The sequence below is a fragment of the Schistocerca gregaria genome, chromosome 2, assembly GCF_023897955.1.
Source record: "Schistocerca gregaria isolate iqSchGreg1 chromosome 2, iqSchGreg1.2, whole genome shotgun sequence".
Taxonomy (NCBI): domain Eukaryota; kingdom Metazoa; phylum Arthropoda; class Insecta; order Orthoptera; family Acrididae; genus Schistocerca; species Schistocerca gregaria.
Genome location: NC_064921.1, coordinates 403139286 through 403166323, shown reverse-complemented (window position 1 = coordinate 403166323; position 27038 = coordinate 403139286). Strand labels below are relative to the sequence as shown.

The 27038-nt window shown below is 43.8% G+C and overlaps 1 protein-coding gene across 2 annotated transcripts in view; it reads left to right on the top strand.

Moving 5' to 3' along the window:
- The window catches only part of LOC126322655 (inositol polyphosphate multikinase-like), a 347524-nt gene that overhangs the window by 218370 nt on the left and 102116 nt on the right, over nt 1-27038 (top strand). Inside the window, exon 1 of one of the 2 annotated variants that reach the window (XM_049994509.1) lies at nt 7185-7232. The exons of the other annotated variant lie outside the window; for it this stretch is intronic. Coding sequence (XP_049850466.1) covers nt 7218-7232 — 15 coding nt within the window. The 5' untranslated portion in view covers nt 7185-7217. Of the gene's footprint in view, nt 1-7184; nt 7233-27038 lie in introns of those variants that run through there. 2 annotated transcript variants of the gene reach the window in all.

Genomic DNA, 27038 nt, shown 5'->3' with positions numbered 1-27038 from the left:
AGTCTTCAAGGCGTGTTTTATAAGGCGAAGATGTCAAAACAGTTGATGAACCTAGCTTACGACCTCTGTTGGAAACCGTCCTCTTTAGAGGAGGGACTGGCATGATATCTTGTGGAGACACACGCGTATTTGATGAGGTATTTGACAACGATGTTGACCTTCTGTTTTATCCATTTCAATGAAATACAGTACCAATTGTTTCTCAGTAGCATCAGGTAGTACAAGCTTCTGTCCAAGTCTCAAAGAAACACATTCTTCAGGTGACATATCACTAAGCACAAACCTTTGAAGTGTCGTCCGAGGTACACTGAAAGCTTTTACTGCTCTTCTTAACCCCACCTGCTTTCCCTTGAGATTATTATAGCCTTAATCGTGTTTTCAGCATCCCACTTTTTTAGAATAGCTCTTCGTTTCCGATCAGTTAGCTTTCGTGGCATCTAGAAACAGACGCAAAACGTATTAGAAGTAATGTATTTGATGTTGGTATTGTTGAAACGTTTCCACAATGCCATCGTATGTATGCTTACACATTAGCTACACAATGGCCGTTTTAAATTTCGGTAGATGACATTAAGCAACTATTCATTTAAGGTTGACAAAGGACTGCTAAAACCTTCTATTCATCTCCCTTTATAAGCTATCAGACGTAAAGAAAGATAACTACAAAGTATATAGATAAATATAATAGCACAACTTACCTCGAAAAAGGTTTAGAAAATGCGCGAACGTAAATTGCATCACTTCACGGCGTCTGTTGCTCAACTGACTTCTAACCCTCTACCGTGACAAATAGGAACTATTGCAACAATTTCTGGGTGCCCCACTACAGTGAAGCACTCTGCAGGCCAGATACTAGACGTTTCCACATTACCCACACGCTTCCACATTTACACCCCTACCTCTACAATAATGCCTAAGGTGCGTGTTTGACGTTAAACAAACAGTAATACTCAGTGTGCTTGAATGTACAGGTGTGATACTGTTAGTTACATAAGGCCATCCACCACGGTAAGGTCATACACATCGGATGGTAAAAATCGATTTTTAATTGTCCTGAGGACAAAAACCGCATAAGAAGCATCAATCACATCGGGTTTTAATTGTCCTGAGGCCAAAAACCGCATAAAAAGCATCAATCAAAAACAAATCTAATTATTAATTTCCGTGTGACTGGCGCAAAACATGTCCAATATGATGTCCACCGTTTTTTGTAACAAGCTGAAATCGAGAAACAGCATGCTCCACAACTGATAGAAGTGTTTCCAAGGTCACGTTCAGAATGTGTTGCTCAATGCGTGCCTTCAGTGCAGCTAAGTTTGTAATCGGAACACTGAACACATCATCTTTCAGATAGCCCCACGGCCGGAAGTCACACGGTTTAAGATCAGGTGATCGGGACGGCCAGGCTGTAGGGAAATGGCGGCTGGTAATTAGAATTTCCGAAATGGTGCTTCAGCAGCTGCTTAAGTGGATTTGCAATGTGCGGAGATGCGCCATCTTGCATAAAAATGATCACATCGACACATCCACGCTGTTGGAGAGCTGGAGTGACGTTGTTGCGCAAAAGACACTCATAGCGCGTACCAGTGACAGTACAGGTAACAGAACCGGAAGCACCTGTCTCTCCGAAAAAATATGGCCCGATGAAAAACGATGCCGTGAGCCCGCACCACACAGTAACCTCTTCAGGATGAAGTGGTACTGCTTGATTTGCGTGTGGATTTTCCGTTGCCTGTATTCGACGATTCTGTTTATTGTCATATCCTGTCAATGGGCTTTGTCTGTCCACAAAATCTTCCACAGCCAGTCGTTGTCCACTTCCATGTGAGCAAGAAATTCTAAATCAAAGATCTCTCTTGCTGGCAGATTAACAAGAAACAACTCTTGCACATGAGTAGTTCTGAAAGTATAGCAGAGAAGGATATTTAATAGGATTTTACGCACAGAGCTCACGGATATGTCCAATGTTCGGGCAATCCTCCATGCACTACACGTTTGCGCTCTACCACTCGTCTCCTCCTCCATTGCTGTCACCATTGCTTCCACTGATGTCGAATCAATTCGTTTCCTTCCGCTGCCAGGTTGCACACCTAAAGAACCCGTCTTTTCGAGTTTCCGAATCACTTTCTCTAGATCCACGGCAGTCATCGGACCAGCGCCCTTTTTCAAGCCCTTCAGTGTCCGGAACTTCTGCAGAGCAATGTGTGCAGAGTCATCATTCTTGTCATACAGCTCTACAAGCAGAGCGCGATTCTGCATTGAGACAGTCATGGCGAACGTTGCAGACGCGGAAGGAGGAATAGCCGTGTACCCGGCGTATTTATACCAACTTCAATGGGTCGTGCGTATGACAAGTGTTTTCATTTACGTATTCTGACACAAACAGAGCCATCTTTTGATCAATTTTCACAGTAATTTTTTTTCCTCTGGCTTACGTTTTCTCTCTTTTCCGATAATATTCCGTTGCAATTTGACGTCATTCTGACCAGTGGTGTTGTTTCTACAGCGTTTTGAAAGTTCAACTTTAATTATAATCACCCTGTATATGTGTGGTGTCTGTTCTGTCCGCTATATATATATATATATATATATATATATATATATATATATATATATATAGCATAAAACGCGTAGCAAAAAACTGCAGCACTCAGAAAGGGAGGAGGAAAGTAAATGAAACTTCACAGTTTGAGAAGGTTCGTGATGTTTTTTGGTGATTGCAAAATCGAGTCCAATTTGCAAGGAAATTAACTATTTGAACCAATCATCAGTACGTGTTGCATTCATTTGTAGTGGATGCATGCACTGATTCTATTGGGGGAGGTGTCATAAAGTCGTATCCTGTATTGAGGCAAGCTAGCCCACAACCGCTGCAACTGGCCCCTGATGTCCTTGATGCTAGCACTGGGACGGAATTGACGTGCAGACTCTTCCTACACATGTTCTGTCTGAGATACATCTGCGTATCTTGCTAGCCACGGGAGTACCTCAGTGTCACCCAGACAGTTCATAGACATGCGTGCCATGTGTGCAAGAGCAGTGTTCTGCTGAAAAATGGCACCACGGTAACACAGGACGCGCAGGATGTCCATGACGTACTGTTGTACCGTCAGTTCCCGACAGGACGTTGAATCCTAATCTTCCTTCCTTTCCGTCTGTTCCCTCAATAACTACCAGCTGTAAGCTGAAGTCATACTTGACGCCAGGAGTAACTCCGTTGTGCTTCTCCAAAACAGTGGAATATTGAAACCTCACCACCATACTCGCCGACAGTGATCACTTGGGCTAGCGCAGAACCGCGATTCATCACTGAACACAATGCAAAGCCACTAATCAACACTCCATGCTCCCCGGTCACGGCGCCACTCCAATTGCAGTCGTTTGTGTTGTGGTGGTAGTGGTATCCTGCCCATGGGATCATGCTGTTGCTGGTCTTCAACCAATGGTGCTGGATGACATCAAATGTTGTAGGGTGGCTTGGTGCACAATGCATGCAGCCCTTTTACTGGTCGACCTTGACTACGAGTATGGCTGCCCTCACATTTCCATGCTTTCCAACATCGGGCCACCTGAATATCCCACGTTTCGACCAGCCCACGATGAGGCCCCTTTACAACTCTGTCAGGTGCCGCCTCGCACTAGTCCACGGCACTTCGCAGTTGTCACCCAACATCTGACGCTGATCAACCGTCTTACGTATCATACCAGGCCTGATAACAAAACTAAACTCTAACCACGTCAGTGCATCTGGTGACCAGCCTAACAGTCACAGAGAACTGCAGATTCAATCTCCAGTCAATTACTTTCTCATCAGTGGTGTGTCATGTACGAAATTACATTGACAACCGACCACGTCTTCTGGGCGTTTCACTTTTTTTGTTCGGCAGAGAGAGTCAAAGGGGAAGAGAGAGGGTAGATCGTGTGTCAATTTCCTGTTCGAAATTCGTTTCAATCCAAGGTGTTTACAGATCATATTCAATTTTCAATGATTTCTCAAATCGTAGACCCACGTCATGTACACAGTTGTCAAGAGAAGTCATTGTTTCTTAATCACTTGCACCAATTAGACAAATGTCGACGCGTCATACACTATCAGTGATTAGTACATGCATATGTATCACGGATTTTCCTATAATGTCCAAACTTAATGTGTGTCTGCGCGCAAATATACGTGCTGTCCGCAGCTTTTCTTAAGTTAATTTATCAGCATGGATTGGGTTTCCGTAGTTAGTCACTGTGTGCACTTATTGTTTAAGGAGTAAGAGGCTACCTTGCGAAATCGTCGCACTGTCCCACACTTGGGTATATATACGTACTGATCACTTACGTATTGATCACTTTTAAATGCCATTTTCTCTCTAAAAGGTTCAGCCAATAAGCGGCCAATAATGCTACTTAATATTTTTTAAATTCTCTAGATAATATTTACCATTGGTGGGCATCCGTAACACCTCTGTTCCTCTTTCGATTCTTTGTCCGTGTAGAGTGAGTAGTAACGGCCCATGCCCTAGGCAGGACTTGAACCGCCGACACCTACTTTACGAGTATTATTCCTCGTGTCTAATGACTGTTTTGTCAACGGAACGTTTTACCCTAAACTTCATTCTTTTTCGCTTCAGTTAATTCAAGGCTGCACTACAGCACCGTTTGCCCTATTCTAAGAGAAATCGCACGAAACGATATCTTATCGCTTCGAGAGGTATCATTCTATCGTTGACCTTTGTACGTGAGCTGCCATTTCAGTGTTCTGAAATTTTTGGCAAGGACGTTCTGACAACAGTTTCATACAGTAAGCGTTAGCATCCAACAGTCTGTGGCGTCTAATGTGAAATGTGAGTCTCGCGCATCTCCATTGCCCTACAACAAAACTACAGTGACGAACACAGAACTCCTGTGCAAGCTCTCGTATGGAATAAGTTGAGAATATTCGCGTTATAAGTAAGAGAAAGTAGATTCATTGTGCGCAGCGGGTAATTGTACGCATTCATTGTCTGCATCTTGCGATAAACAAGACGACTTTCGGCAACTTCTGCCTTTTTCTGTCTCCTGAAAGCAAAAACCAGAAACAAGATGATAGGCGTCATTTGAACTGCGTAATACGTGAGTGTGAGACATAAAACAGGCCACTTTCTTATTATTTTCAGCAGAGAGACAGTAAGAAGGTAAACTTACAGGTATTACTGATTTAATTTTATCTGATTATGTTATTAAAACCCGTAATTACCCGTTTTATTGCGTGGATTTTCCTTCTGCGCAAAACAGTTTACAAACAGAACCTGATCGCGGTAGTACGTATTGGCAGACTGGGGTAATGGCCCTCTGAAAGAGAACAGATGTGCACGCTGCGAAAAAGAAGCTGGAAGAAACTGAAATGAAGAGGAAAGGAAAGATTGAAAAGAAACAACAGACTGGACTGAAGAACATAAATGGGGAAAATGTACTAAGAAGAAGAATAAAACCTGAAGTAAGGATTAAACACCAGATCGGATGTTTGCGGCACTTGAGATAATAAACATGACAATGATTACGATAACTAGTTTAATTACATACGGAAATAACTGCCTAGACGTAGTAAAGAACCTAATGAGTTACGCTGCGTCTTTGAAGAAGTAAGTAGAGACAGACAATTATTGTGCAAGTGTGTCGGGTACTCTCCTTGAAATCATGTTGCAGGTACTGGATAAGACTGTTTATGATGATTGCTTATCTAAGAAATGAAGATTCTAAAAACTCTTGAAATGTAAGAATGAAAGTAAATACACTTTCCATGTCACTTTTTAAGTATATTTCATTATTCTAATTTCCTAACAGAAACTGACGTATACGTACGTGAATAATTGGGGCGAAAGGAAGGGATAGGAAACGTCTTGGGAAAGAGATAAGAAGGAAATAATGACTTCCAGTTGCACAGGGCATTGCGACAGTGCAACGGCGGGAGTTGAAAATGTACCGGACTGGGACTCGAACCCGGATGCTCGGCTCCTCTAGGCCTGTTGCCTGAAGCGCCTCGACCATCCGGGCATGCCTCGCGTCTCACCCAAGTTCCCAGCTTCCCGCTTACCGCACCGCCGCGACCCTCGCCCATTCACCCCCTACTCATAGATTTCAGATTCCGGTAGGAGTTCCGACGTTGGTTGTGCATACGCACTGAAACTTTTTCTTCAAACAGAATTATGGATACGGTCTGAGGCGCTGCAGTCACGGACTGTGCGGCTGGTCCCGGCGGAGGTTCGAGTCCCCCCTCGGGCATGGGTGTGTGTCTTTGTCCGTAGTATAATTTAAGTTAAGTAGAGTGTAAGCTTAGGGACTGATTACCTTAGCAGTTAAGTCCCATAAGATTTCACATACATTTGAACATTTTCAATTATGGATATGAGGGTGTCTGCTCTGTCGGAGATGTTCGACAGAACAGCCACTACTCACATCTATGAAAGATGTATAAGTGGTGATTATTTTTCACTCGTTTACGTTTAGTATAAGCATCCTTTCTCAAGCGCACAATTCCCCAATTACCACACATATTTACATCATTGCGTGGGGAATCGTGCGCAATCGCATCTTTGTGATATATGCAGTTAAACTTTATTTTACACTGAAATTAATTTGGTATAATAAAAATAGAAAAATTATAGAAGTCTTACCTACAATTGGTTTCTGGTAAATTCTTATGAATGTGTCAAAATAATAATTTTTGCTTAAGTTCTCATTGTTGCCCCTCTTTCGCTAATACAGCAAATTATATCATTGCTAGCACTACCTACGTTTTTATCAATATTTACTTATTTTTGGCCTTTAGAACTCATTAAAAGCATCAAATTCCGTTGCGGTGACATTTACTCCACCTTCAAACTAAATTTCGCCACACCTAATGACGGAAGATAGGAAAAGAAATCACCACGCCTTTCTTCTGGCGATGAAATGAAGCACAGTTTTGAAAATAAAGGAAGGCACACTTGTACAGAAGAATGAGTACTTTTCACAGAACACATATCGAACCAACAAAAGAGAATTTTCTGTCGAAATTTTTTGTTGGGAGATACGACAGCTGTATTTGCTGAGGCTTGACTTTAATGCCGTTCTTAGTTATCTCATTTTTCTCGTAATCCGTCTTATCTTGTGTTCCCCCCTCTTGAACTCCAGGCGACAGGTAAGCTTCTTGAGCCTTAGCCGGTAATCGCAATGAAAACAAAACAGTTAACGATTGGTGCACGCGGGGGATGGCTGCTGTAAGGGTAAGCGTTGTCCTCTGTTGCGGACACTTTTTTACGTTGGTCAAACGATCCCTATCAAATCGTAAATATGAAGTCGACGGAAGTAAGCATCTTACTCTACTTCCTTTATTCCATCGAGTCCGCAGCTCGTGGTCGTGCGGTAGCATTCTCGCTTCCCGCGCTCGTGTTCGATTCCCGGCGGGGTCAAGGATTTTCTCTGCCTCGTGATGACTGGGTGTTGTGTGATGTCCTTAGGTTAGTTAGATTTAAGTAGTTCTAAGTTCTAGGGGACTGATGACCATAGATGTTAAGTCCCACAGTGCTCAGAGCCATTTGAACCATTTTTTATTCCATCGAGCAGAGCGTAGTATTGGTCAACATTAACAGGCGCATTTCTACACGTGTAGATCATTATTATTATTCCTGCTAGTGTGTATTTTACTCGTTGGAGCTGACTTAGCCACGTTAAGGCTTGTTGTATTTGGTACTGAGCTTCACTTTATTCTGTGTTCTGAATTCCTGAGTTTGTTTGCGTTCGGCTGTCCAGGTGACATAGTGGTTGTTCCTCTAGATTCAACTTGTTTGCCTCATTCTTCTTGCGCAAGAGATTTGGGTTTAGGTTTAGTGTTGAAAACTTGAAATATCTGTTTAATCGACCTGTTTCCTTGCATTCGCTTGAGAGGACCATTGCATCAGTATTTCAAAAATGGCTCTGAGCACGATGGGACTTAACATCTGTGGTCATCAGTCCCCTAGAACTTAGAACTACTTAAACCTAACTAACCTAAGGACATCACACACATCCATGCCTGAGGCAGGATTCGAACCTGCAACCGTAGCGGTCACGTGGTTCCAGACTGAAGTTCCTAGAACCGCACGGTCACACTGGCCGGCGCATCAGTATTTAACGCATAGGTTCTGTGAGGTTTTTTTTCTATTTTATCGTAAACATCTTTGTTGTTTAACAGAATCTTCCGTCGGTTCTTGGTAGAACATCATAATAAATGAAAAGTACTAGTTTGCTTTTGTTCTATAATATTACTTTTATTGTTAGCCCGCAACTCGTGGTCGTGCGGTAGCGTTCTCGCTTCCCACGCCCGGGTTCCCCGCTTCGATTCCCGCTGGGGTTTTTATTCTGTATCTCTGTATCTTCAGATATTCTCTGACATTGTCTGAAGATGGCCTTGTAAGCCGAAAACGAGTTAACAAGAAAAGTAATACTGTAGAACAAAAGCAAACTAGTGCTTTTCATTTATCTTTATTGTTTTATTATATTTTTAACAATATCGGTAAAATTACTTTTAAATTGATTACGTCATAGTAACCTTTCGTTTCTATTAATTTCTTCAGTTACTGTAATAATATCCAGTTATCAAACTAGAGGTTCATCTGAACAACACCAAAGAATTTCGTTACAGATTGTTTCGTTGCCGCTAGTTGGTTCCTTCCTGCTTCTCAACTCCAAAACGTATCACACGGTCATCAGAAAAGAGGTTTTCTCGCCTTGTAGCAGGACACTTGATCCTAGATCATAAGAAGAACGTTGGCGTTAGATAGGACTTAAATGCGGAGTCAGTTACAAGTGTTACCTAGAGATACAGAATAAAATTAAGGACTAGTGTTGAACGGATGAATCACAATTCCTTACTAAACTTGCTTGGCAGTGTAATCCAAGAGGATAATCGGAATATTAGCATTTAAAGTTCTGAACCACACCAGGCCACTTGGTCTAACTGTTGATGTCGATGTTGATCATCATCTGTTGGTCTTCTTGATCATAGTCTACGGTAGCTATGTAGCCGCATGTTGTTGATTTCGTGCGTTTTGTGTAATGTCGCTTAATATTCACTTCTTGTCAATTTTGTGTGTGTAGAAGGCAGGGCAGTGCTGTTGCTCTCATTCCGCAGTAAACTATACAGGGTGTTTCACAAATCCTGTAATAGGCTCCCAGAGGCTCTTTAGGGGACTTAGAAGATAAAGTTTTGATAAGATACCCATGTCCAGAAATTCACCATTTGGATGTAAAATAAGCACACGGGACTCAACTTCGGGAGGACGAAGGTTCAAACCCGCGTCCGCCCATCCAGAGTTAGGATTTCCGTGATTTCGTTAAACCGCTTAAGTCAAATGCCGGGATAGTTCCTTTGAAAAGGCACGGCAGATTTTCTTCTCTGTCGTTCCCTAATCCGAGCTTTTGCTCCATCTCTAATGACCTCGTTGTCGACGGGACGTTAAACAATACTCTCCATCTCTTCCTGGATGTAAGATAAATTTGAAGATCCGATAACTCCCAAATCTCTCGCTTCACGGTAGGCAAACAGCGGAGACAATGACTGAGCTGTGTGCTCTACTGGATTCCTTGGCATGGGCAATGTTTCGAGTATTTGCCGTCAGGTTTTCTTCTACGTGGCGAAGGATGTTCTCTTTAGAGTAGAGAATGTCGCGCGTCCTCGGAGAAAATACGCAACCCTCCTAGTTGCGAACGTACCAGGTTTTCCCTACGGTTGTTGTAGTCCTACGAGAATAGTGTGGAACAGTATAAGTTACAATAGGGACTGATACGGCGCCCTCTTCTGGTTTGTGTGCGTACCATGAAGTGGGAAATGTGAAACACATGGGTTCCTTATCAAAACTTTATGTTCTAAGTCCCCTCTACAATCCCTAGAGGCCTGTAATAGGAATTGTGCAACACTCCATATACGTACACGTAACCAGATGAATGACGTGAATAAAATATTGTAGGTTTCCAGCCGTGTCTACTGGTTAAAATTCCACGAGCTTTCCACCCCAGGTGTTCTGAAACCTACTGCATCTTTGATTGGTCTCAGTAATTGACGGATTTTTGACAGAGGCGTGATGATCGATTTGATTTTGACTCTTTTCAGCAGATGGCTTATCTTGCCTGACACGGAGCCACTGAACGGCAAGGATCAAGTTACTTTTGCTGCTGCTCGTCGGTGTATTATTGCGATTCTTGCTTGAGGTCAGTTCTTGCTTGAGCTCACTTATTTGGTGAAAATTGTCGCCTTTTTTCCTGAAGACCTTGCGTAGTTGGCTAAGCACATGGGGCAGGTTACACATGGGATAAGTTATCAGCGTCTGATATTGCTCTTGCAGAATGTAACGATGCTTATAAAACAACGCGCTTCTGTGCCGGATGATGATGGAGTGTAAGTGAGCATAGGTTTTCAGTAGCCGTTGTGACTAAGTTTACTTGCTCTTGAGATATTGCAAAAAGTCGTCAAGTTTTCACGTCAGTGGAGCCGAATGTGAAAGTGTCGTTGATGTTTCATAAGAAACACCTAGGCGTTAATGAGGCCATAACTAAGGCAATATTATCGAAATTCTCTAGAAAGACGTTTGCAAGAACTGGAGTTAACGTGATTCTTATCGCAACGCCGTCCGTTTGATCAAAATACTGGCCGTTGTACAAAAAATAAGATGACGCAGAGTGTGCGTGGGAAGTTCTACCACTCTACTTTCCAAGAACTGGAAAGTGCAAAAGACTCTTTGAGAGACACATTCATAAACAGCGCCACCACATGAAAACTGTCGATAATGTGAACATCGCTCGGTTGAAGACGCTTTTGTCGGCTGATAAAATCTACTGAGTTGTTAAAAAGATGTTCGCAGAGAACCACATTCGAAGCTACAACGTTCACCAAATAAATGAAGTGATCTCAGGCAAGATTCGCTATTAAAACCACCGACGAGGAGCAGGAAAAGAAACTTTCTTCTGTGTCGGGCATGATATTAAAATCGATCTTCAGCCTTCCGTCAGAAATCCAGTAATGACAGAGATCTGTTAAAGACACTTCAGGTTTGAAAACACCTGGGGTCTACAGGATACTTAATGAGTGTAGCCAGTGTGTGATCAGACAAACTGTGCGTCGTTTCAACGTATGTCCCATAGATCGCGATGCCGTCAGCACCAGTGCGAACATAGCCGGCGGTGGGAGTATGTAAGGGCATACGAGCAGCCCATCAGCAGTCATTTCACTTGGCAGATCCCAAGGCGTGCTTAGTAGAAAGATCGTCGCATTTCAACCACTCGACGCGGCTGGAAGCTCGAGAGAATTTTATTCAGTGTTACCGCCGTGAGACTCTCGATTGTTGAAGATGAATGACTTGGTTCATGCGTTGTAGAAAATAAAGAAGCAGCTCTAACTAAGCAGTTTGATGTTCAAATTACCGTTCTGAACTACTCTACTTATCCTCTAGAATATATTTATAAGAAAAGAACGTTACTGACACAGTAGAGAGAAGTTCAATCTAAGTGTGGAAATGGAATATGAGGATGTCAAATTACAACGCTGCCTACTTTTCACAGGACCATATCAGGAACTCATTAATATCATGAACTGGAAGAAAAAGGAAATATACCTGGAGCTCTACGGCATGCTGTGCTGGATTACAACTGGATCAGAGAATGTAGGAACTAGAAACATGTGATAATAAGACTCGCAATATAAGATTTTCATCTTTTCATCGTAAAACAAATTCTGCGGCCGTGGATGTGGCGGATATACGAGGGGCGTTCAATAAGTACTGCAGCACATTTTTTTCTGGGTCAGTTTCGGATGAAAAAACGCGGAATTTGCTGTGGGACACCTTGGAATATTCCCGCTTCAGCCTCTATCATTAAGTTCCGATGGCGTCTGTAACGGAGGTACGTTCCAAGCAGAGAACTGTCATTGAGTTTCTTTTGGCGGAAAATCAGAGCGCCGCAGATTTTCATAGGCGCTTGCAGAATTCTTACGGAGACCTGGCAGTGAAGAAAAGCACGTTGAGTCGTCGGACGACGAGTCATCATCGCAACACGGCCGCGCAAACCTGTCCGATCTCCTGCGTGCCGGCCGGCCGCACACAGCTGTGGCATCTGCGATGTTGGAAAGTGCGGATACTGCCATTCGGGGTGATCGACGAATCTCAAATCAAATGCCCTGCTGCACAACTGGACGTCTCTGTTGGTAATGCTGACACATTCGTTCACCAGTTGGTGTAGTCAGAGTGTGTGCCTGCAGGGTTCCTCGCCACCTAACAGAAAACCATAAACAGCAACGAAGGACCATGTACGGAATTACTTGTGCGTCAAGAGGCTGATCGTGGCAATTTTTGTCGAACATCGTCACAGGTGATGGAACATTGGTTCCTCACATCGACCGGAAACAAAAGGGAAATCCATGACGTTGCACCACGCCACCTCTCATCTGAACAAAAGTTCAAAGCCGCATCTTCAGCCGATGTCTCCTGGGACACTGAAGGTGTTAGTCTGCTTGATGTCCTGCAGCATGGTGCAACATCAACTCTCAGCACTTCAAAGTGCTCGTCGCTACAAAAATGCAAACGATCTCCTCCTTCTCAGTGACAACGCAAGGCCTGACACAAGTCTGCGCACCCGAGTGTAGCTCACAAAACTCCATTGGACTGTTCTACCTCTTCCAACTTACAGCCCGGATCCCGCAATTTCCGTCTTCCTTTCCATCTTACAGCCCTGATCTTGCACCTTCGGACTGCCATCTGTTTGACCTAATGAGGGATGCATTCGGCAGTAAGCAGTATGTGGATGACGGGTAGGTTATTGATGCAGCAAGACGTTGGCTCTGACGTCGACCAGTGGAGTGGTACCATGCGGGCACAAAGGCACTCCCAGTAAGGTGGCGTGAGGCCGTCTCATTGAACGGAGATTGTGTTGAAAAATAGGGTTTTGTAGCCAAAAGAGGGAGGAATAACATGGTGTACTGGAACACTGAACAACACCAACTTGTTTTCAGAAAAAAGTGTTGCATCATTTATTGGACGCCCTCGTATGTAGATATATTCTTAATTTTTGTAGAAAAGCAATTTTCACTTTTCGCATTTAGAGCAGTTATCTCCTGACCCTATAATCGTCATTCGCTAGCGTATAAGATCTATGTTTTGTTTGTTCTGTCACATAATTTTAGTAAGCTCTGCTGTAGACGCAGTAACTGACCAGAGTCTGATTTTCTAACATCTAGAACTGTAATGGCGTTTTAAGTGTTCGTGAAATGTTAATTGTGACGACGACAGGTAAGAAACCCAGCGTCAACCTACACAAATCGGTCTAACCGCAGCAAATCCATGCGAACTCATTAAGACTCGTGTTCTGGAACATCGAAGCTTAAATCATCATCCGGCCTTTCGTATTTGCGTTTTCTAAAACACTTTACAATAAGGCTAGTGCGGTGCCTTAAACCGACCGCGGTCGCTTCTTTGCCCATTTCCTCGTCCCAACGGGCTAACACCCCGTCTCCGGTGACCCGGATATAGACGGGACCTGGAACTCTAGCCTTCCACTACTGTTTCCACCCACAGCATGGGCCTTGCCGCATTTTCTTCTGACGAATCCGCGCCGTAGCACACAGAGTTCATAAGCACAGGAAGTGGGACCGGGTCGCGCTGCCGGATGGCCGCGAGCGCTGAAAGGCGCAGGTGCGAGAGATAAGGCTTATCGCGAGCAGGCCGACAGAATGGCAAGGACGGCCGGCGGAAACTCGTGGAAAAAGTTATCTCGCGGACATCGACCTGAAATCCGCAAACGAACTGACTGTCATAATCTCAAACGTACTGGTATGTATGATGCGAACGGGGTTCCTGCCTACAAAAAATTGTTGCTTTCAGCATTTCGCTGTCAAATAGCGATGTAGAAAAGGTCCCCAGTAATATTCCGTTCACTTTTTGCTGTTGCAAAATGTTTCAGTCCATTTGGGTGCAATGCTGGTCATCAAAATTGCAAAACCGTGAAGGCGGCGTGTAGCAAACGTCTAACTAGCACGCTTGGCTACTTAGAATTTCAACGCAACTACATGAAGTAGATGCGAGTGACGCCTTATACATCCTGTATATAAGGAAAGATTACGTAGCTCCTTCCTCATGTATATAGCACATTTGAATATTGGTTTTTTGTGAAAAGATTGTATCATCCCATGTGTAAAAAGAGTAGCTCTATCAGAAAGTGTTGTCAGGGAAATCCGAAGTAATTTATCCAGTTGAGGGAGGTGGAGGGGCCTGTGCGAGACTCTGAAATTGGCATTTTATATACAATTGAGTTAGTTTCGAGACATGTTACACCGCAAGAACTAATTATTGTAAGTGACACAAAATACTTATTAGACACTGTAATCTTAACCTCCCACACATCACCATAAGATATTTCTGTATCTAAAGGTTTAGGAAGCTTCGAGAGACGTAAAATATACAAAAGAAAAACTTTTTACTTATCTTCATTTTTTCTTGTTGTTGGCTGCAGTTCTCACGTCTAGGGATACATTCTTGAGGCTGAAATTTTGATATTTGGAGCTTCCTGTTGATTTGAATAATGTTTGAAGATTTCCCTGTTTTACACTTGAATTTTATTTTACGTCACATTTTTCAATATCACACCGTCTTTACATTTTCCACATCAGAACACATTGTTGTTGACAAGATTAGAATTACGTCTGTTTCCATCAGTCATACACACAACTACTTACATTCTGCGGTAGGGTACTTAGAATATTCCAAAGAGATTACAAAGCAAAAGAGCTTACAAACTTCCTCGACAAAAGAACAATCATCGGCAAGATATAGCATTATTTTATAAATGAATCCAGAAAGAAATTTAATAATTAGCGGTAGATTGTGCAATTAACAATATGAATTTTAAGTATGCCAGATATTTCGTAAGAGTAATTTTAACTGTACATACAGAGTGTAACAACTTTATTTCTCTTTATACATTTTGGTCTGAAATATAATACATCGTATACAAAATCAAATGAAATTCTCAAAGTGAAACAGCCTGGAATCAAATTCGGGATTAATTCTGGTATCGGCCACTTCTATAAAAAAAAGAGGGTTATGTTAGAAAAGGGTGTCGTATTACAACCTCAGAGAACTGATATTGCCAAGTAAGCTGTTGTAAACTACTTTTAGACATCTGAAGATGATCTGTAAATAACTTAAAAGCACGTGAAGATGATCTGAAGATCGAAACACGTTGTAAGTAAGAGTTATTTATGAACAGCTGTTGGTTGATGGAATACAACGCTTTTCAGCTACGAACCGTGGCCGTCACCAACACAAGATGATATACACCTTATCATTGATCTGCTGATATTAATAAACGGTCCAAGTTCAACATTTTAATGCCTCTCTGTCTCTCTGCCTCTCTGTCTCTCTCTCTCTCTGCTTGTGTGTGTGTGTGTGTGTGTGTGTGTGTGTGTGTGTGTGTGTGTGATCATTTCCTTACGGATAATAGCAGTGTATTACGAGCTCTAAAAAAAACAATGTGAATTCAGTGTGAAATTTTTCAGGTAAAACTTTGTAACATGCGGTTAGGATGAAAGTGAATTAACTTGTGCGCCCAGACCTGATGTAAACGTGATTCAGGAACAAAAACAGTGTAAATTTAGGCAAGGCATACACGCAGTTTCAACAGAGCATGTACAATGCAGCTCTTTCTTTTGCGTTTATGTCATTCAACTGCTGTTCGTTTATCAGTGGGATTTCACTTGCGTAAGTATTCTTTTAATGTGGGCAATATTCTTTTCAGTATCAAAGGATTAATGCAGAACGTACAAAATAGCCAGTTTAAGAGAAAATGACTGTATTTCAAACCACATGGAAAACAGAAGTCGAAAATAAATACCATAAACTGCACTTGGATAAAGCATCGTTATAAAAAAAAGCCGAACCAAAGTAAAAAGAATTGGCCTGAGACTGATAGCATCATGTTCTTTTGTTCGGCGCGATAATGATGGCATTATATCAATAATATTAGAGGAACAACTAAACTATCAAATAGACAACAGGTTTTCTTCTTGATGATGAACTGAATCAACTGGAGCCAAAAAATAAAGGTAAGAGACAGCAATCGCAAGAAATAAACTTTTAAAAACCTGCGCATCCACAACGGCCCTGATGACGGCGATGATGCTGTGGCACTGATTCCACGAGACACCGAAGACATTGGGGAGCGGTCGTGATCATCACGGATATAGATCGGAGACTAGTCAAGTTCGATGGCGTTCCGCTAAGTGCTCAATAGAACGAACAACAGTTGACCTATGCGAGTCATGCAAGTACTTTTATGACCGACTATTGTGACGCAGGTTGTTCTGACGCAATTCGGGAGTAATGAAGGTAGATGTCTGCTGCAAGACGTTTTGGTGAACAAAAGAAGGCACAAGGATGGCAGAGCCAGGGAGATGCGATGCCAGGTTCCACTTCATCCCATCTAAAAAGCCCCTATAAGACACTCTACCAACTGCCTAAATGATTCCAGTGTAGCGGAACAGCTGCTTAAGCAACTTAACGTACTATTCAACTTTATTATGAATCTTTCCCCAAAAAAGGGTTTTATTTTCATTTCTCTTAAGGAGAGAATGGCCATGTTAATGTCAAGCTAAACTACCTTAAACAGAAGTACCACGAACTGTTGTCACCATCTGTAAGTCGGAAACAGCATACTGCAGTGCAACGTCAAAGTTTTTTGATTGTATATCCCTCTTATAAGATAATTATAGTTCGCAGTTAACTATTAAAAGAACACTAGAACTGGTTGTGATCTGTACTTCGGCTATGTATCACATAACAAGACACAGAAATATATTAAAATATCGCTCCAAAATATGTACACAAAAACTTGTAAACATAAGAAAACAAAAGGTAAATCTACTGTCGCGCTTTCTCATGATTAACATGTCAGTGAGCACACGTACACTCCTGGAAATTGAAATAAGAACACCGTAAATTCATTGTCCCAGGAAGGGGAAACTTTATTGACATATTCCTGGGGTCAGATACATCACATGATCACACTGACAGAACCACAAGCACATAGACACAGGCAACAGAGCATGCACAATGTCGGCACTAGTACAGTGTATATCCACCTTTCGCAGCAATGCAGGCTGCTATTCTCCCATGGAGACGATCGTAGAGATGCTGGATGTAGTCCTGTGGAACGGCTTGCCATGCCATTTCCACCTGGCGCCTCAGTTGGACCAGCGTTCGTGCTGGACGTGCAGACCGCGTGAGACGACGCTTCATCCAGTCCCAAACATGCTCAATGGGGGACAGATCCGGAGATCTTGCTGGCCAGGGTAGTTGACTTACACCTTCTAGAGCACGTTGGGTGGCACGGGATACATGCGGACGTGCATTGTCCTGTTGGAACAGCAAGTTCCCTTGCCGGTCTAGGAATGGTAGAACGATGGGTTCGATGGCGGTTTGGATGTACCGTGCACTATTCAGTGTCCCCTCGACGATCACCAGAGGTGTACGGCCAGTGTAGGAGATCGCTCCCCACACCATGATGCCGGGTGTTGGCCCTGTGTGCCTCGGTCGTATGCAGTCCTGATTGTGGCGCTCACCTGCACGGCGCCAAACACGCATACCACCATCATTGGCACCAAGGCAGTAGCGACTCTCATCGCTGAAGACGACACGTCTCCATTCGTCCCTCCATTCACGCCTGTCGCGACACCACTCGAGGCGGGCTGCACGAGGTTGGGGCGTGAGCGGAAGACGGCCTAACGGTGTGCGGGACCGTAGCCCAGCTTCATGGAGACGATTGCGAATGGTCCTCGCCGATACCCCAGGAGCAACAGTGTCCCTAATTTGCTGGGAAGTGGCGGTGCGGTCCCCTACGGCACTGCGTAGGATCCTACGGTCTTGGCGTGCATCCGTGCGTCGCTGCGGTCCGATCCCAGGTCGACGGGCACGTGAACCTTCCGCCGACCACTGGCGACAAGATCGATGTACTGTGGAGACCTCACGCCCCACGTGTTGAGCAATTCGGCGGTACGTCCACCCGGCCTCCCGCATGCCGACTATACGCCCTCGCTCAAAGTCCGTCAACTGCACATACGGTTCACGTCCACGCTGTCGCGGCATGCTACCAGTGTTAAAGACTGCGATGGAGCTCCGTATGCCACGGCAAACTGGCTGACACTGACGGCGGCGGTGCACAAATGCTGCGCAGCTAGCGCCATTCGACGGCCAACACCGCGGTTCCTGGTGTGTCCGCTGTGCCGTGCGTGTGATCATTGCTTGTACAGCCCTCTCGCAGTGTCCGGAGCAAGTATGGTGGGTCTGACACACCGGTGTCAATGTGTTCTTTTTTCCATTTCCAGGAGACTATTTGGAACGCTCTTTCACAGCGCAGATATGCTCACGACGCAGCGATATCTCAACGAAAGAAAGATAGCAATCAGCGCAAGACACAGATTACATTAATTTGCGGGCATTCATTCACATGCTCGCAGTCATACAATGTTGGATGGATATAATGGTAATCAGAATGAAAAACAGCAACTACGTAAGTACAACGTAGTGGCAGAAAATAAACCTTAATCCCAAACACAAACTGCCAGATGCAACGTAGCATGATTCTTATTAATATTTTTGAGCTATCAAAAGCGCAGGCAAGTTCCTAATATCTGTTTCTCTAGATAACACTTTTAACTATGACACTAATAATGGCTCTTGCTTTTTACTGTTATCCAAAACAGAGGAATATATTTCAGGCAACGACAAAATATTTCACACGCAACAACAAACTTGATGTTCACTGCAGTCACTACATTCTGCGTTTAAAAGTACAAGGAGTTTCTGAATTACAAATTTTCAGTACTGGGCAGGGTTAACTGCACTACAGGAGATCACCTCCTTAGTTGATAAGGATATCGTCATTCACATAGTCATCTTGGACTTTCTCCAGTACTGATGTGAACATCTTCCACGTTCACATTAACATCTTGATATTACTCATTGCGAAATGCCCAGCACTCATCAGCACGCCTACTTACGTTCAAGATTAGTGCAGAACCTTCCCTCTGCCATGGAGCACCACCCAATAAACAGTAATTTGGAAGTCCTATCATGCCTGATTAACCACTCGATGAAATACGGGTTAACCACAAGGGTCTTGTTGTGAATGTAGTAAGTGAATGGTACTATAAATTCAGCCCAATCAACTAATGTAGCAGAAAAGCGTTTCCCTGCTGTAATTCCTTGAAGGTAGCTGATTGCGCAGTTGCTAACACTTGTTTGACAGCATAACACTATAACACACGTGTGGCAACGCAGTAGGATATAAGAAATAACATTTATTAAGAGTATGTTACAAAGTAGTACTTAACTTTGTACAATTTGACGTGTGGCACTTGATGACCTAAACCTAACACAGTGGTATCTTAATAACTTTTCTGTCTCTTGACAGTCAATAAAAAACGGAAGAAATATTGCAGATACTCTTTTAATTGTCCTAGTTCTGTTTGCAAAGTCGGAAGGTAGTCTTCAGAGTACTGTACCGAGTGGGCTGTAGGCACTGAACTGAACTAATTGCTGGTTTGGAACTGTCTGAGTGCCCGAGGCTTGTCGTGTTTTGATGTCTGTTGGCAGAAGGTTGATGATGACGATTATTATGTTCGGTTTGTGGGGCGCACAACTGCGTTGTCATCAGCACCCGTACAAAGTCCCAATTTTTTCACAGTCCAATTTGTACTCAATTCCAGTCACCCATGACTATTAAATTTTCGTGTCCCTTCATTACCTGAATAATTTCTTTTAACTTATCATACATTTCTTCAATTTCTTCATCATCTGCAGAGCTAGTTGGCATATAAACTTGTACTACTGTAGTAGGCGTGGGATTCGTGTCTATCTTGGCCACAATAATGCGTTCACTATGAAGTACACTCCTGGAAATTGAAATAAGAACACCGTGAATTCATTGTCCCAGGAAGGGGAAACTTTATTGACACATTCCTGGGGTCAGATACATCACATGATCACACTGACAGAACCACAGGCACATAGACACAGGCAACAGAGCATGCACAATGTCGGCACTAGTACAGTGTATATCCCCCTTTCGCAGCAATGCAGGCTGCTATTCTCCCATGGAGACGATCGTAGAGATGCTAGATGTAGTCCTGTGGAACGGCTTGCCATGCCATTTCCACCTGGCGCCTCAGTTGGACCAGCGTTCGTGCTGGACATGAAGACCGCGTGAGACGACGCTTCATCCAGTCCCAAACATGCTCAATGGGGAACAGATCCGGAGATCTTGCTGGCCAGGGTAGTTGACTTACACCTTCTAGAGCATGTTGGGTGGCACGGGATACATGCGGACGTGCATTGTCCTGTTGGAACAGCAAGTTCCCTTGCCGGTCTAGGAATGGTAGAACGATGGGTTCGATGGCGGTTTGGATGTACCGTGCACTATTCAGTGTCCCCTCGACGATCACCAGAGGTGTACGGCCAGTGTAGGAGATCGCTCCCCACACCATGATGCCGGGTGTTGGCCCTGTGTGCCTCGGTCGTACGCAGTCCTGATTGTGGCGCTCACCTGCACGACGCCAAACACGCATACCACCATCATTGGCACCAAGGCAGAAGCGACTCTCATAGCTGAAGACGACACGTCTCCATTCGTCCCTCCATTCACGCCTGTCGCGACACCACTCGAGGCGGGCTGCACGAGGTTGGGGCGTGAGCGGAAGACGGCCTAACGGTGTGCGGGACCGTAGCCCAGCTTCATGGAGACGATTGCGAATGGTCCTCGCCGATACCCCAGGAGCAACAGTGTCCCTAATTTGCTGGGAAGTGGCGGTGCGGTCCCCTACGGCACTGCGTAGGATCCTACGGTCTTGGCGTGCATCCGTGCGTCGCTGCGGTCCGATCCCAGGTCGACGGGAACGTGCACCTTCCGCCGACCACTGGCGACAACATCGATGTACCGTGGAGACCTCACGCCCCACGTGTTGAGCAATTGGACGGTATGTCCACCCGGCCTCCCGCATGCCCACTATACGCCCTCGCTCAAAGTCCGTCAACTGCACATACGGTTCACGTCCACGCTGTCGCGGCATGCTACCAGTGTTAAAGACTGCGATGGAGCTCCGTATGCCACGGCAAACTGGCTGACACTGACGGCGGCGGTGCACAAATGCTGCGCAGCTAGCGCCATTCGACGGCCAACACCGCGGTTCCTGGTGTGTCCGCTGTGCCGTGCGTGTGATCATTGCTTGTACAGCCCTCTCGCAGTGTCCGGAGCAAGTATGGTGGGTCTGACACACCGGTGTCAATGTGTTCTTTTTTCCATTTCCAGGAGTGTATGTAGTAGCTTACCCGCACTCCTATTTTTTTTATTCATTATTAAACCTACTCCTGCATTACCCCTATTTGATTTTGTGTTTACAATCCTGTATTCACCTAACCAAAAGTCTTGTTCCTCCTTCCACCGAACTTCACTAATTCCCACTATATCTAACTTTAACCTATCCATTTCCAGTTTTAAAGTTTCTAGTCTACCTGCCCGGTTAAGGCATCAGACATTCCGCCTTCCGATCCGTAGAACACCAGTTTTCTTTTTCCTGATAACGACTTCCTCTTAGTAGTCCCCGCCTGGAGATCCGAATGGGGGCTATTTTACCTCCGGAATATTTTACCCTTGTGGACGACATCATCATTTATCCACGCAGTAAAGCTGCATGCCGTCGGGAAAAATTACGGCCGTAGTTTCCTCTTGCTTTCAGCCGTTCGCAGTACCAGCACAGCAACGCCGTTTTGCTTAATGTTGCAAGGCCAGGTCAGTCAATCAACCAGCCTGTGCCCCTGCAACTACTGAAAAGGCTGCTTCCCCTCTTCAGGAACCACACATTTGTCTGGCCTCTCAACAGATACCCCTCCGTTGTGGTTACACTTTTATACTATGACCCCTCCCCATCAGTATCTGGTCGAGCGTTGTCGACTGGAATGGTCGGGGTCGGTATCTGAAAAGCCTTGGCGTTGGTCCCGGTCCCTCATTGTTTCTGCATCGCTGAGGCACGCAAGCCTCCTCACCAACGGCAAGGTCCATGGTTCATGGGGAAGATGGATAACAGCTAACTCTGTACAAATGTGAAACATTGACTTCTTTATGGTGTATCGTTTCCGTAATGAGACACATCACTCTTATGGTACACTTTCATTTTCAGTGTATTATTCATTGTTTTATTACCTGACGATAGCGGTTTTATATTTCACCTAAGATGATGGTGTGAATATTTTTATTGAATATGTGACATTCCAAGACGCGTGTGCTGCAGTTAACATTCGCATCAGTTAACAGATTCATGACAGTTTAAGCCTGTAACGTTACTTATGCATTATTTGGTTTGTTATATAGGAACCTGATGATGGTCAGACGACTGAAACTAGTCCTATAAGAGAAGTGTTTTACTAGCAGCTGACGGTGGTGATATGACATTTTTCAGATACCTAAGAACTGTGGGGCGTCACTTCTTGATAACATGTGTATCTCTCACATGGTCAATAGCAGGTTTGCAATTTGTTTCTACATTCTCATGACCAATAAAAACGCTGCTCTGAAAAACTTGAGGACTAGATAGATAAAGAATCATAACACATTAACTATTCGGTGGAGATGAATGAAGTTCACAGAAATCTGGATATCACGGAACATAACGGACTGCTCACTGGGCAAAGAGACCATCTTACATACTCGCCGTGCCGCTGTCAACTACAGCAGCAGATGACCGGTACATTTTTCACCAGGCAAGAACGCACTCATGTCAGATAATGTGTGCAGTTGCAACCCTATTTAACAGGGCTGCACAGTTTTGCAATGGCGCCAAGAGTATAACGGATTGGACTAACTAGGAGCAAGTTGGCTTAGATGAGAGGAGATTCAGTGTGAGTAGTGATCCTGGCCATAACCTCATAGACGAAAGGAGGGAACACATAATGCACTCAAGAACATTATCGAACATGATAGTTTTGGTGATCCAGTTGTTATGATGTGGGGAGGCGTAATGTTCCATGGGCATATTGACATCCATATCTTTGAACACAGTACGCTTAATGGTCAACGTTATTGTGACACTGTACCCCTTTCCACGTGCGTCATTTCAGGGATGCCTTCGGCCCTAACTTCATTCGTATGGATGACAATCGAACAGCACAGGTGATGGTGCTCTTGGAATGAGAGGATATTCGGCGAGTGGGCTGGCCTTCCCGTCCCCCGAACTTAAACTACATCAAATACGTGTCATATATGTTGGCGGAGACTTATTGCAGCAGATCCATAAGCACCAAAAACTGTCCAGCTGCTGTTAACCGCGCTGGTGGAACAATGGAACACCCTACCACAAGGAATCATTACCAACTTTTTTGGCAATATGGAAGCACATTGCAAAGCGTGAATTGCCGTCTAAGGTGATCACATATCACAATAAGAATCATGTCCCACCTTCTGTAAAGTCTAATATACGAGGGCTGTCCAGAAAGTAAGTTCCGATCGGTCACGAAATGGACACAACAGGGAAAACCCGATGAAGCTTTGCATAGATGTGTTGAGTAGTGTCTCTAGTATGACCGTCGATTGCATCAAGACGCTCTTTTCAGTTATGAGCGCATTGTGAGCGAGTGAAGGTGACTAGAACAACGATGTCTCCCGCCAAGTAGGAGGGTCTGCTTCGCCTTAATGAATGCAACCCACCTAACGCAACTGCCACGCACTTCCTCCTTCATGGCAATTCTCAGCCTCACTCTGCAGGGGTAGTGAAGACGCTCCTGCAGCCTTTTCGATGGGAAGTGTTCTATCACCCACTACACAGCCCTAATTGGCTCGCCCTGAGTATCATCTCTGTTCACATGAAACGCTGGATACGAAGACAACACTTGGGCGCAGGCTACGTGCTATAGACCTTTGTAGAGAATTATCGGAAAGTACAGGCAGCTGCCTTCTATGACGATGGTGTTGGAAATTTGGTATAAGGCTCCGACAAATGTCTAAGTCGGAGCGGCGACTGTGTAGAGAAGTACCTGGAAAGTGTAGCTTACAGTTGCAAATAAAATGTTTCCGATTATCACTATGGTTTCCATTTAGCGACCAATAGTAATTCACTTTCTGGACAACCCACGAATTATAGCAGTTCTTTCTGTGTATGGTCCAAGTAGCTATGCTACTTGGCAGTGACTCATCAGGCGAAACTTACTTTCGTCATTCGGCTTAGCAGACCACTGTATGCACACAAAATAAAATTTAAGTACGTTAATTTTCAACAGAGTAAAGCTTTACTGCAGCTTTACTCGTGTATCTAAGTACGATGAATAAAATTACAGCTTCACTGTATGATTAAATGACGATGGCGTCCTCTTTGGGTAAAATATTCGGGAGGTAAGATAGTCCCCCATTCGGATCTCCGGGCGGGGACTACTCAAGAGGATGTCGTTATCAGGAGAAAGAAAACTGGTGTTCTACGGATCGGAGCGTGGAATGTCAGATCACTCAATCGGGCAGGTAGGTTAGAAAATTTAAAAAGGGAAATGGATAGGTTAAAGTTAGATATAGTCGGAATTAGTGAAGTTCGGTGGCAGGAGGAACAAGACTTTTGGTCAGGTGACTACAGGGTTATAAACACAAAATCAAATAGGGGTAATGCAGAAGTAGGTTTAATAATGAATAGGAAAATAGGAGTGCGGGTAAGCTACTACAAACAGCATAGTGAACGCATTATTGTGGCCAAGATAGATACAAAGCCCACACCTACTACAGTAATACAAGTTTATATGCCAAATGCAGATGACGAAGAAATTGAAGAAATGTATGATGAAATAAAAGAAATTATTCAGATAGTGAAGGGTGACGAAAATTTAATATTCATGGGTGACAGGAATTCGGTTGTAGGAAAAGGGAGAGAAGGAAACGTAGTAGGTGAATATGGATTGGGGGAGAGAAATGAAAGAGGAAGCCGCCTGGTAGAATTTTGCACAGAGCACAACTTAATCATAGCTAACACTTGGTTTAAGAATCATGAAAGAAGGTTGTATACATGGAAGAAGCCTGGAGATACTGACAGGTTTCAGATAGATTATATAATGGTAAGACAGAGATTTAGGAACCAGGTTTTAAATTGTAAGACATTTCCAGTGGCAGATGTGGACTCTGACCACAATCTATTGGTTATGACCTGTAGATTAAAACTGAAGCAACCGCAAAAAGGTGGAACTTAAGGAGATGGGACCTGGATAAACTGAAAGAAGCAGAGGTTGTACAGAGTTTCAGGGAGACCATAAGGGAACAATTGACAGAAATGGGGGAAAGAAATACAGTAGAAGAAGAATGGGTAGCTTTGAGGGATGAAGTAGTGAAGGTAGCGGAGGATCAAGTAGGTAAAAAGACGAGGGCTAGTAGAAATCCTTGGGTAACAGAAGAAATTATAAATTTAATTGATGAAAGGAGAAAATATAAAAATGCAGTAAATGAAGCAGGCAAAACGGAATACAAACGTCTCAAAAATGAGATGGACAGGAAGTGCAAAATGGCTAAGCAGAGGTGGCTAGAGGACAAATATAAGGATGTAGAGGCTTATCTCACTCGGGGTAAGATAGATACAGCCTACAGGAAAATTAAAGAGACCTTTGGAGAAAAGAGAACCACTTGTATCAATATCAAGAGCTCAGATGGAAACCCAGTTCTAAGCAAAGAAGGGAAAGCAGAAAGGGGGAAGTAGTATATAGAGGGTCTATACAAGGGTGATGTTCTTGAGGACAATATTATGGAAATGGAAGAGGATGTAGATGAAGATGAAATGGGAGATACGATATAGAGTGAAGAGTTTGACAGATCAATGAAAGACCTGAGTCGAAACAAGGCCCCAGGAGTAGACAACATTCCATTAGAACTACTGACGGCCTTGGGAGAGCCAGTCCTGACAAAACTCTACCATGTGGTGAGCAAGGTGTATGAAACAGGCTAAATACCCTCAGACTTCAAGAAGAACATAATAATTCCAATCCCAAAGAAAGCAGGTGTTTACAAATGTGAAAATTACCGAACAGTCGGTCTAATGAGCCACAGCTGCAAAATACTAACACGAATTCTTTACAGACGAATGGAAAAACTAGTAGAAGCCGACCTCGGGGAAGATCAGTTTGGATTCCGTAGAAATACTGGAACACGTGAGGCAATACTGACCTTACGACTTATCTTAGAAGAAAGATTAAGGAAAGGCAAACCTACGCTTCTAGCATTTGTAGACTCAGAGAAAGCTTTTGACAGTGTTGACTGGAATACTCTCTTTCAAATTCTAAAGGTGACAGGGATAAAATACAGGGAGCGAAAGGCTATTTACAATTTGTACAGAAACCAGATGGCAGTTTTAAGAGTCGAGGGGCATGAAAGGGAAGCAGTGGTTGCGAAAGGAGTGAGACAGGGTTGTAGCCTCTCCCCGATGTTATTCAATCTGTATATTGAGCAAGCAGTAAAGGAAACAAAAGAAAAATTCGGAGCAGGTACTAAAATCCATGGAGAAGAAATAAAAACTTTGAGGTTCGGCGATGACATTGCAATTCTATCAGAGACAGCAAAGGACTTGGAAGAGCAGTTGAACGGAATGGACAGTGTCTTGAAAGGAGGGTATAGGATGAACATCAACAAAAGCAAAACGAGGATAATGGAATGTAGTCAAATTAAGTCTGGTGATGCTGAGGGAATTAGATTAGGAAATGAGACACTTAAAGTTGTAAAGGAGTTTTGCTATTTGGGGAGCAAAATAACTGTTGATGGTCGAAGTAGAGAGGATATAAAATGTAGACTGGGAATGGCAAGGAAAGCGTTTGTGAAGAAGAGAAATTTGTTAACATCGAGTATAGATGTACATGTCAGGAAGTCATTTCTGAAAGTATTTGTATGGATTGTAGCCATGTATGGAAGTAAAACATGGACAATAAATAGTTTGGACAAGAGGAGAATAGAAGCTTTCGAAATGTGGGGCTACAGAAGAATGCTGAAGATTAAATGGGTAGATCACA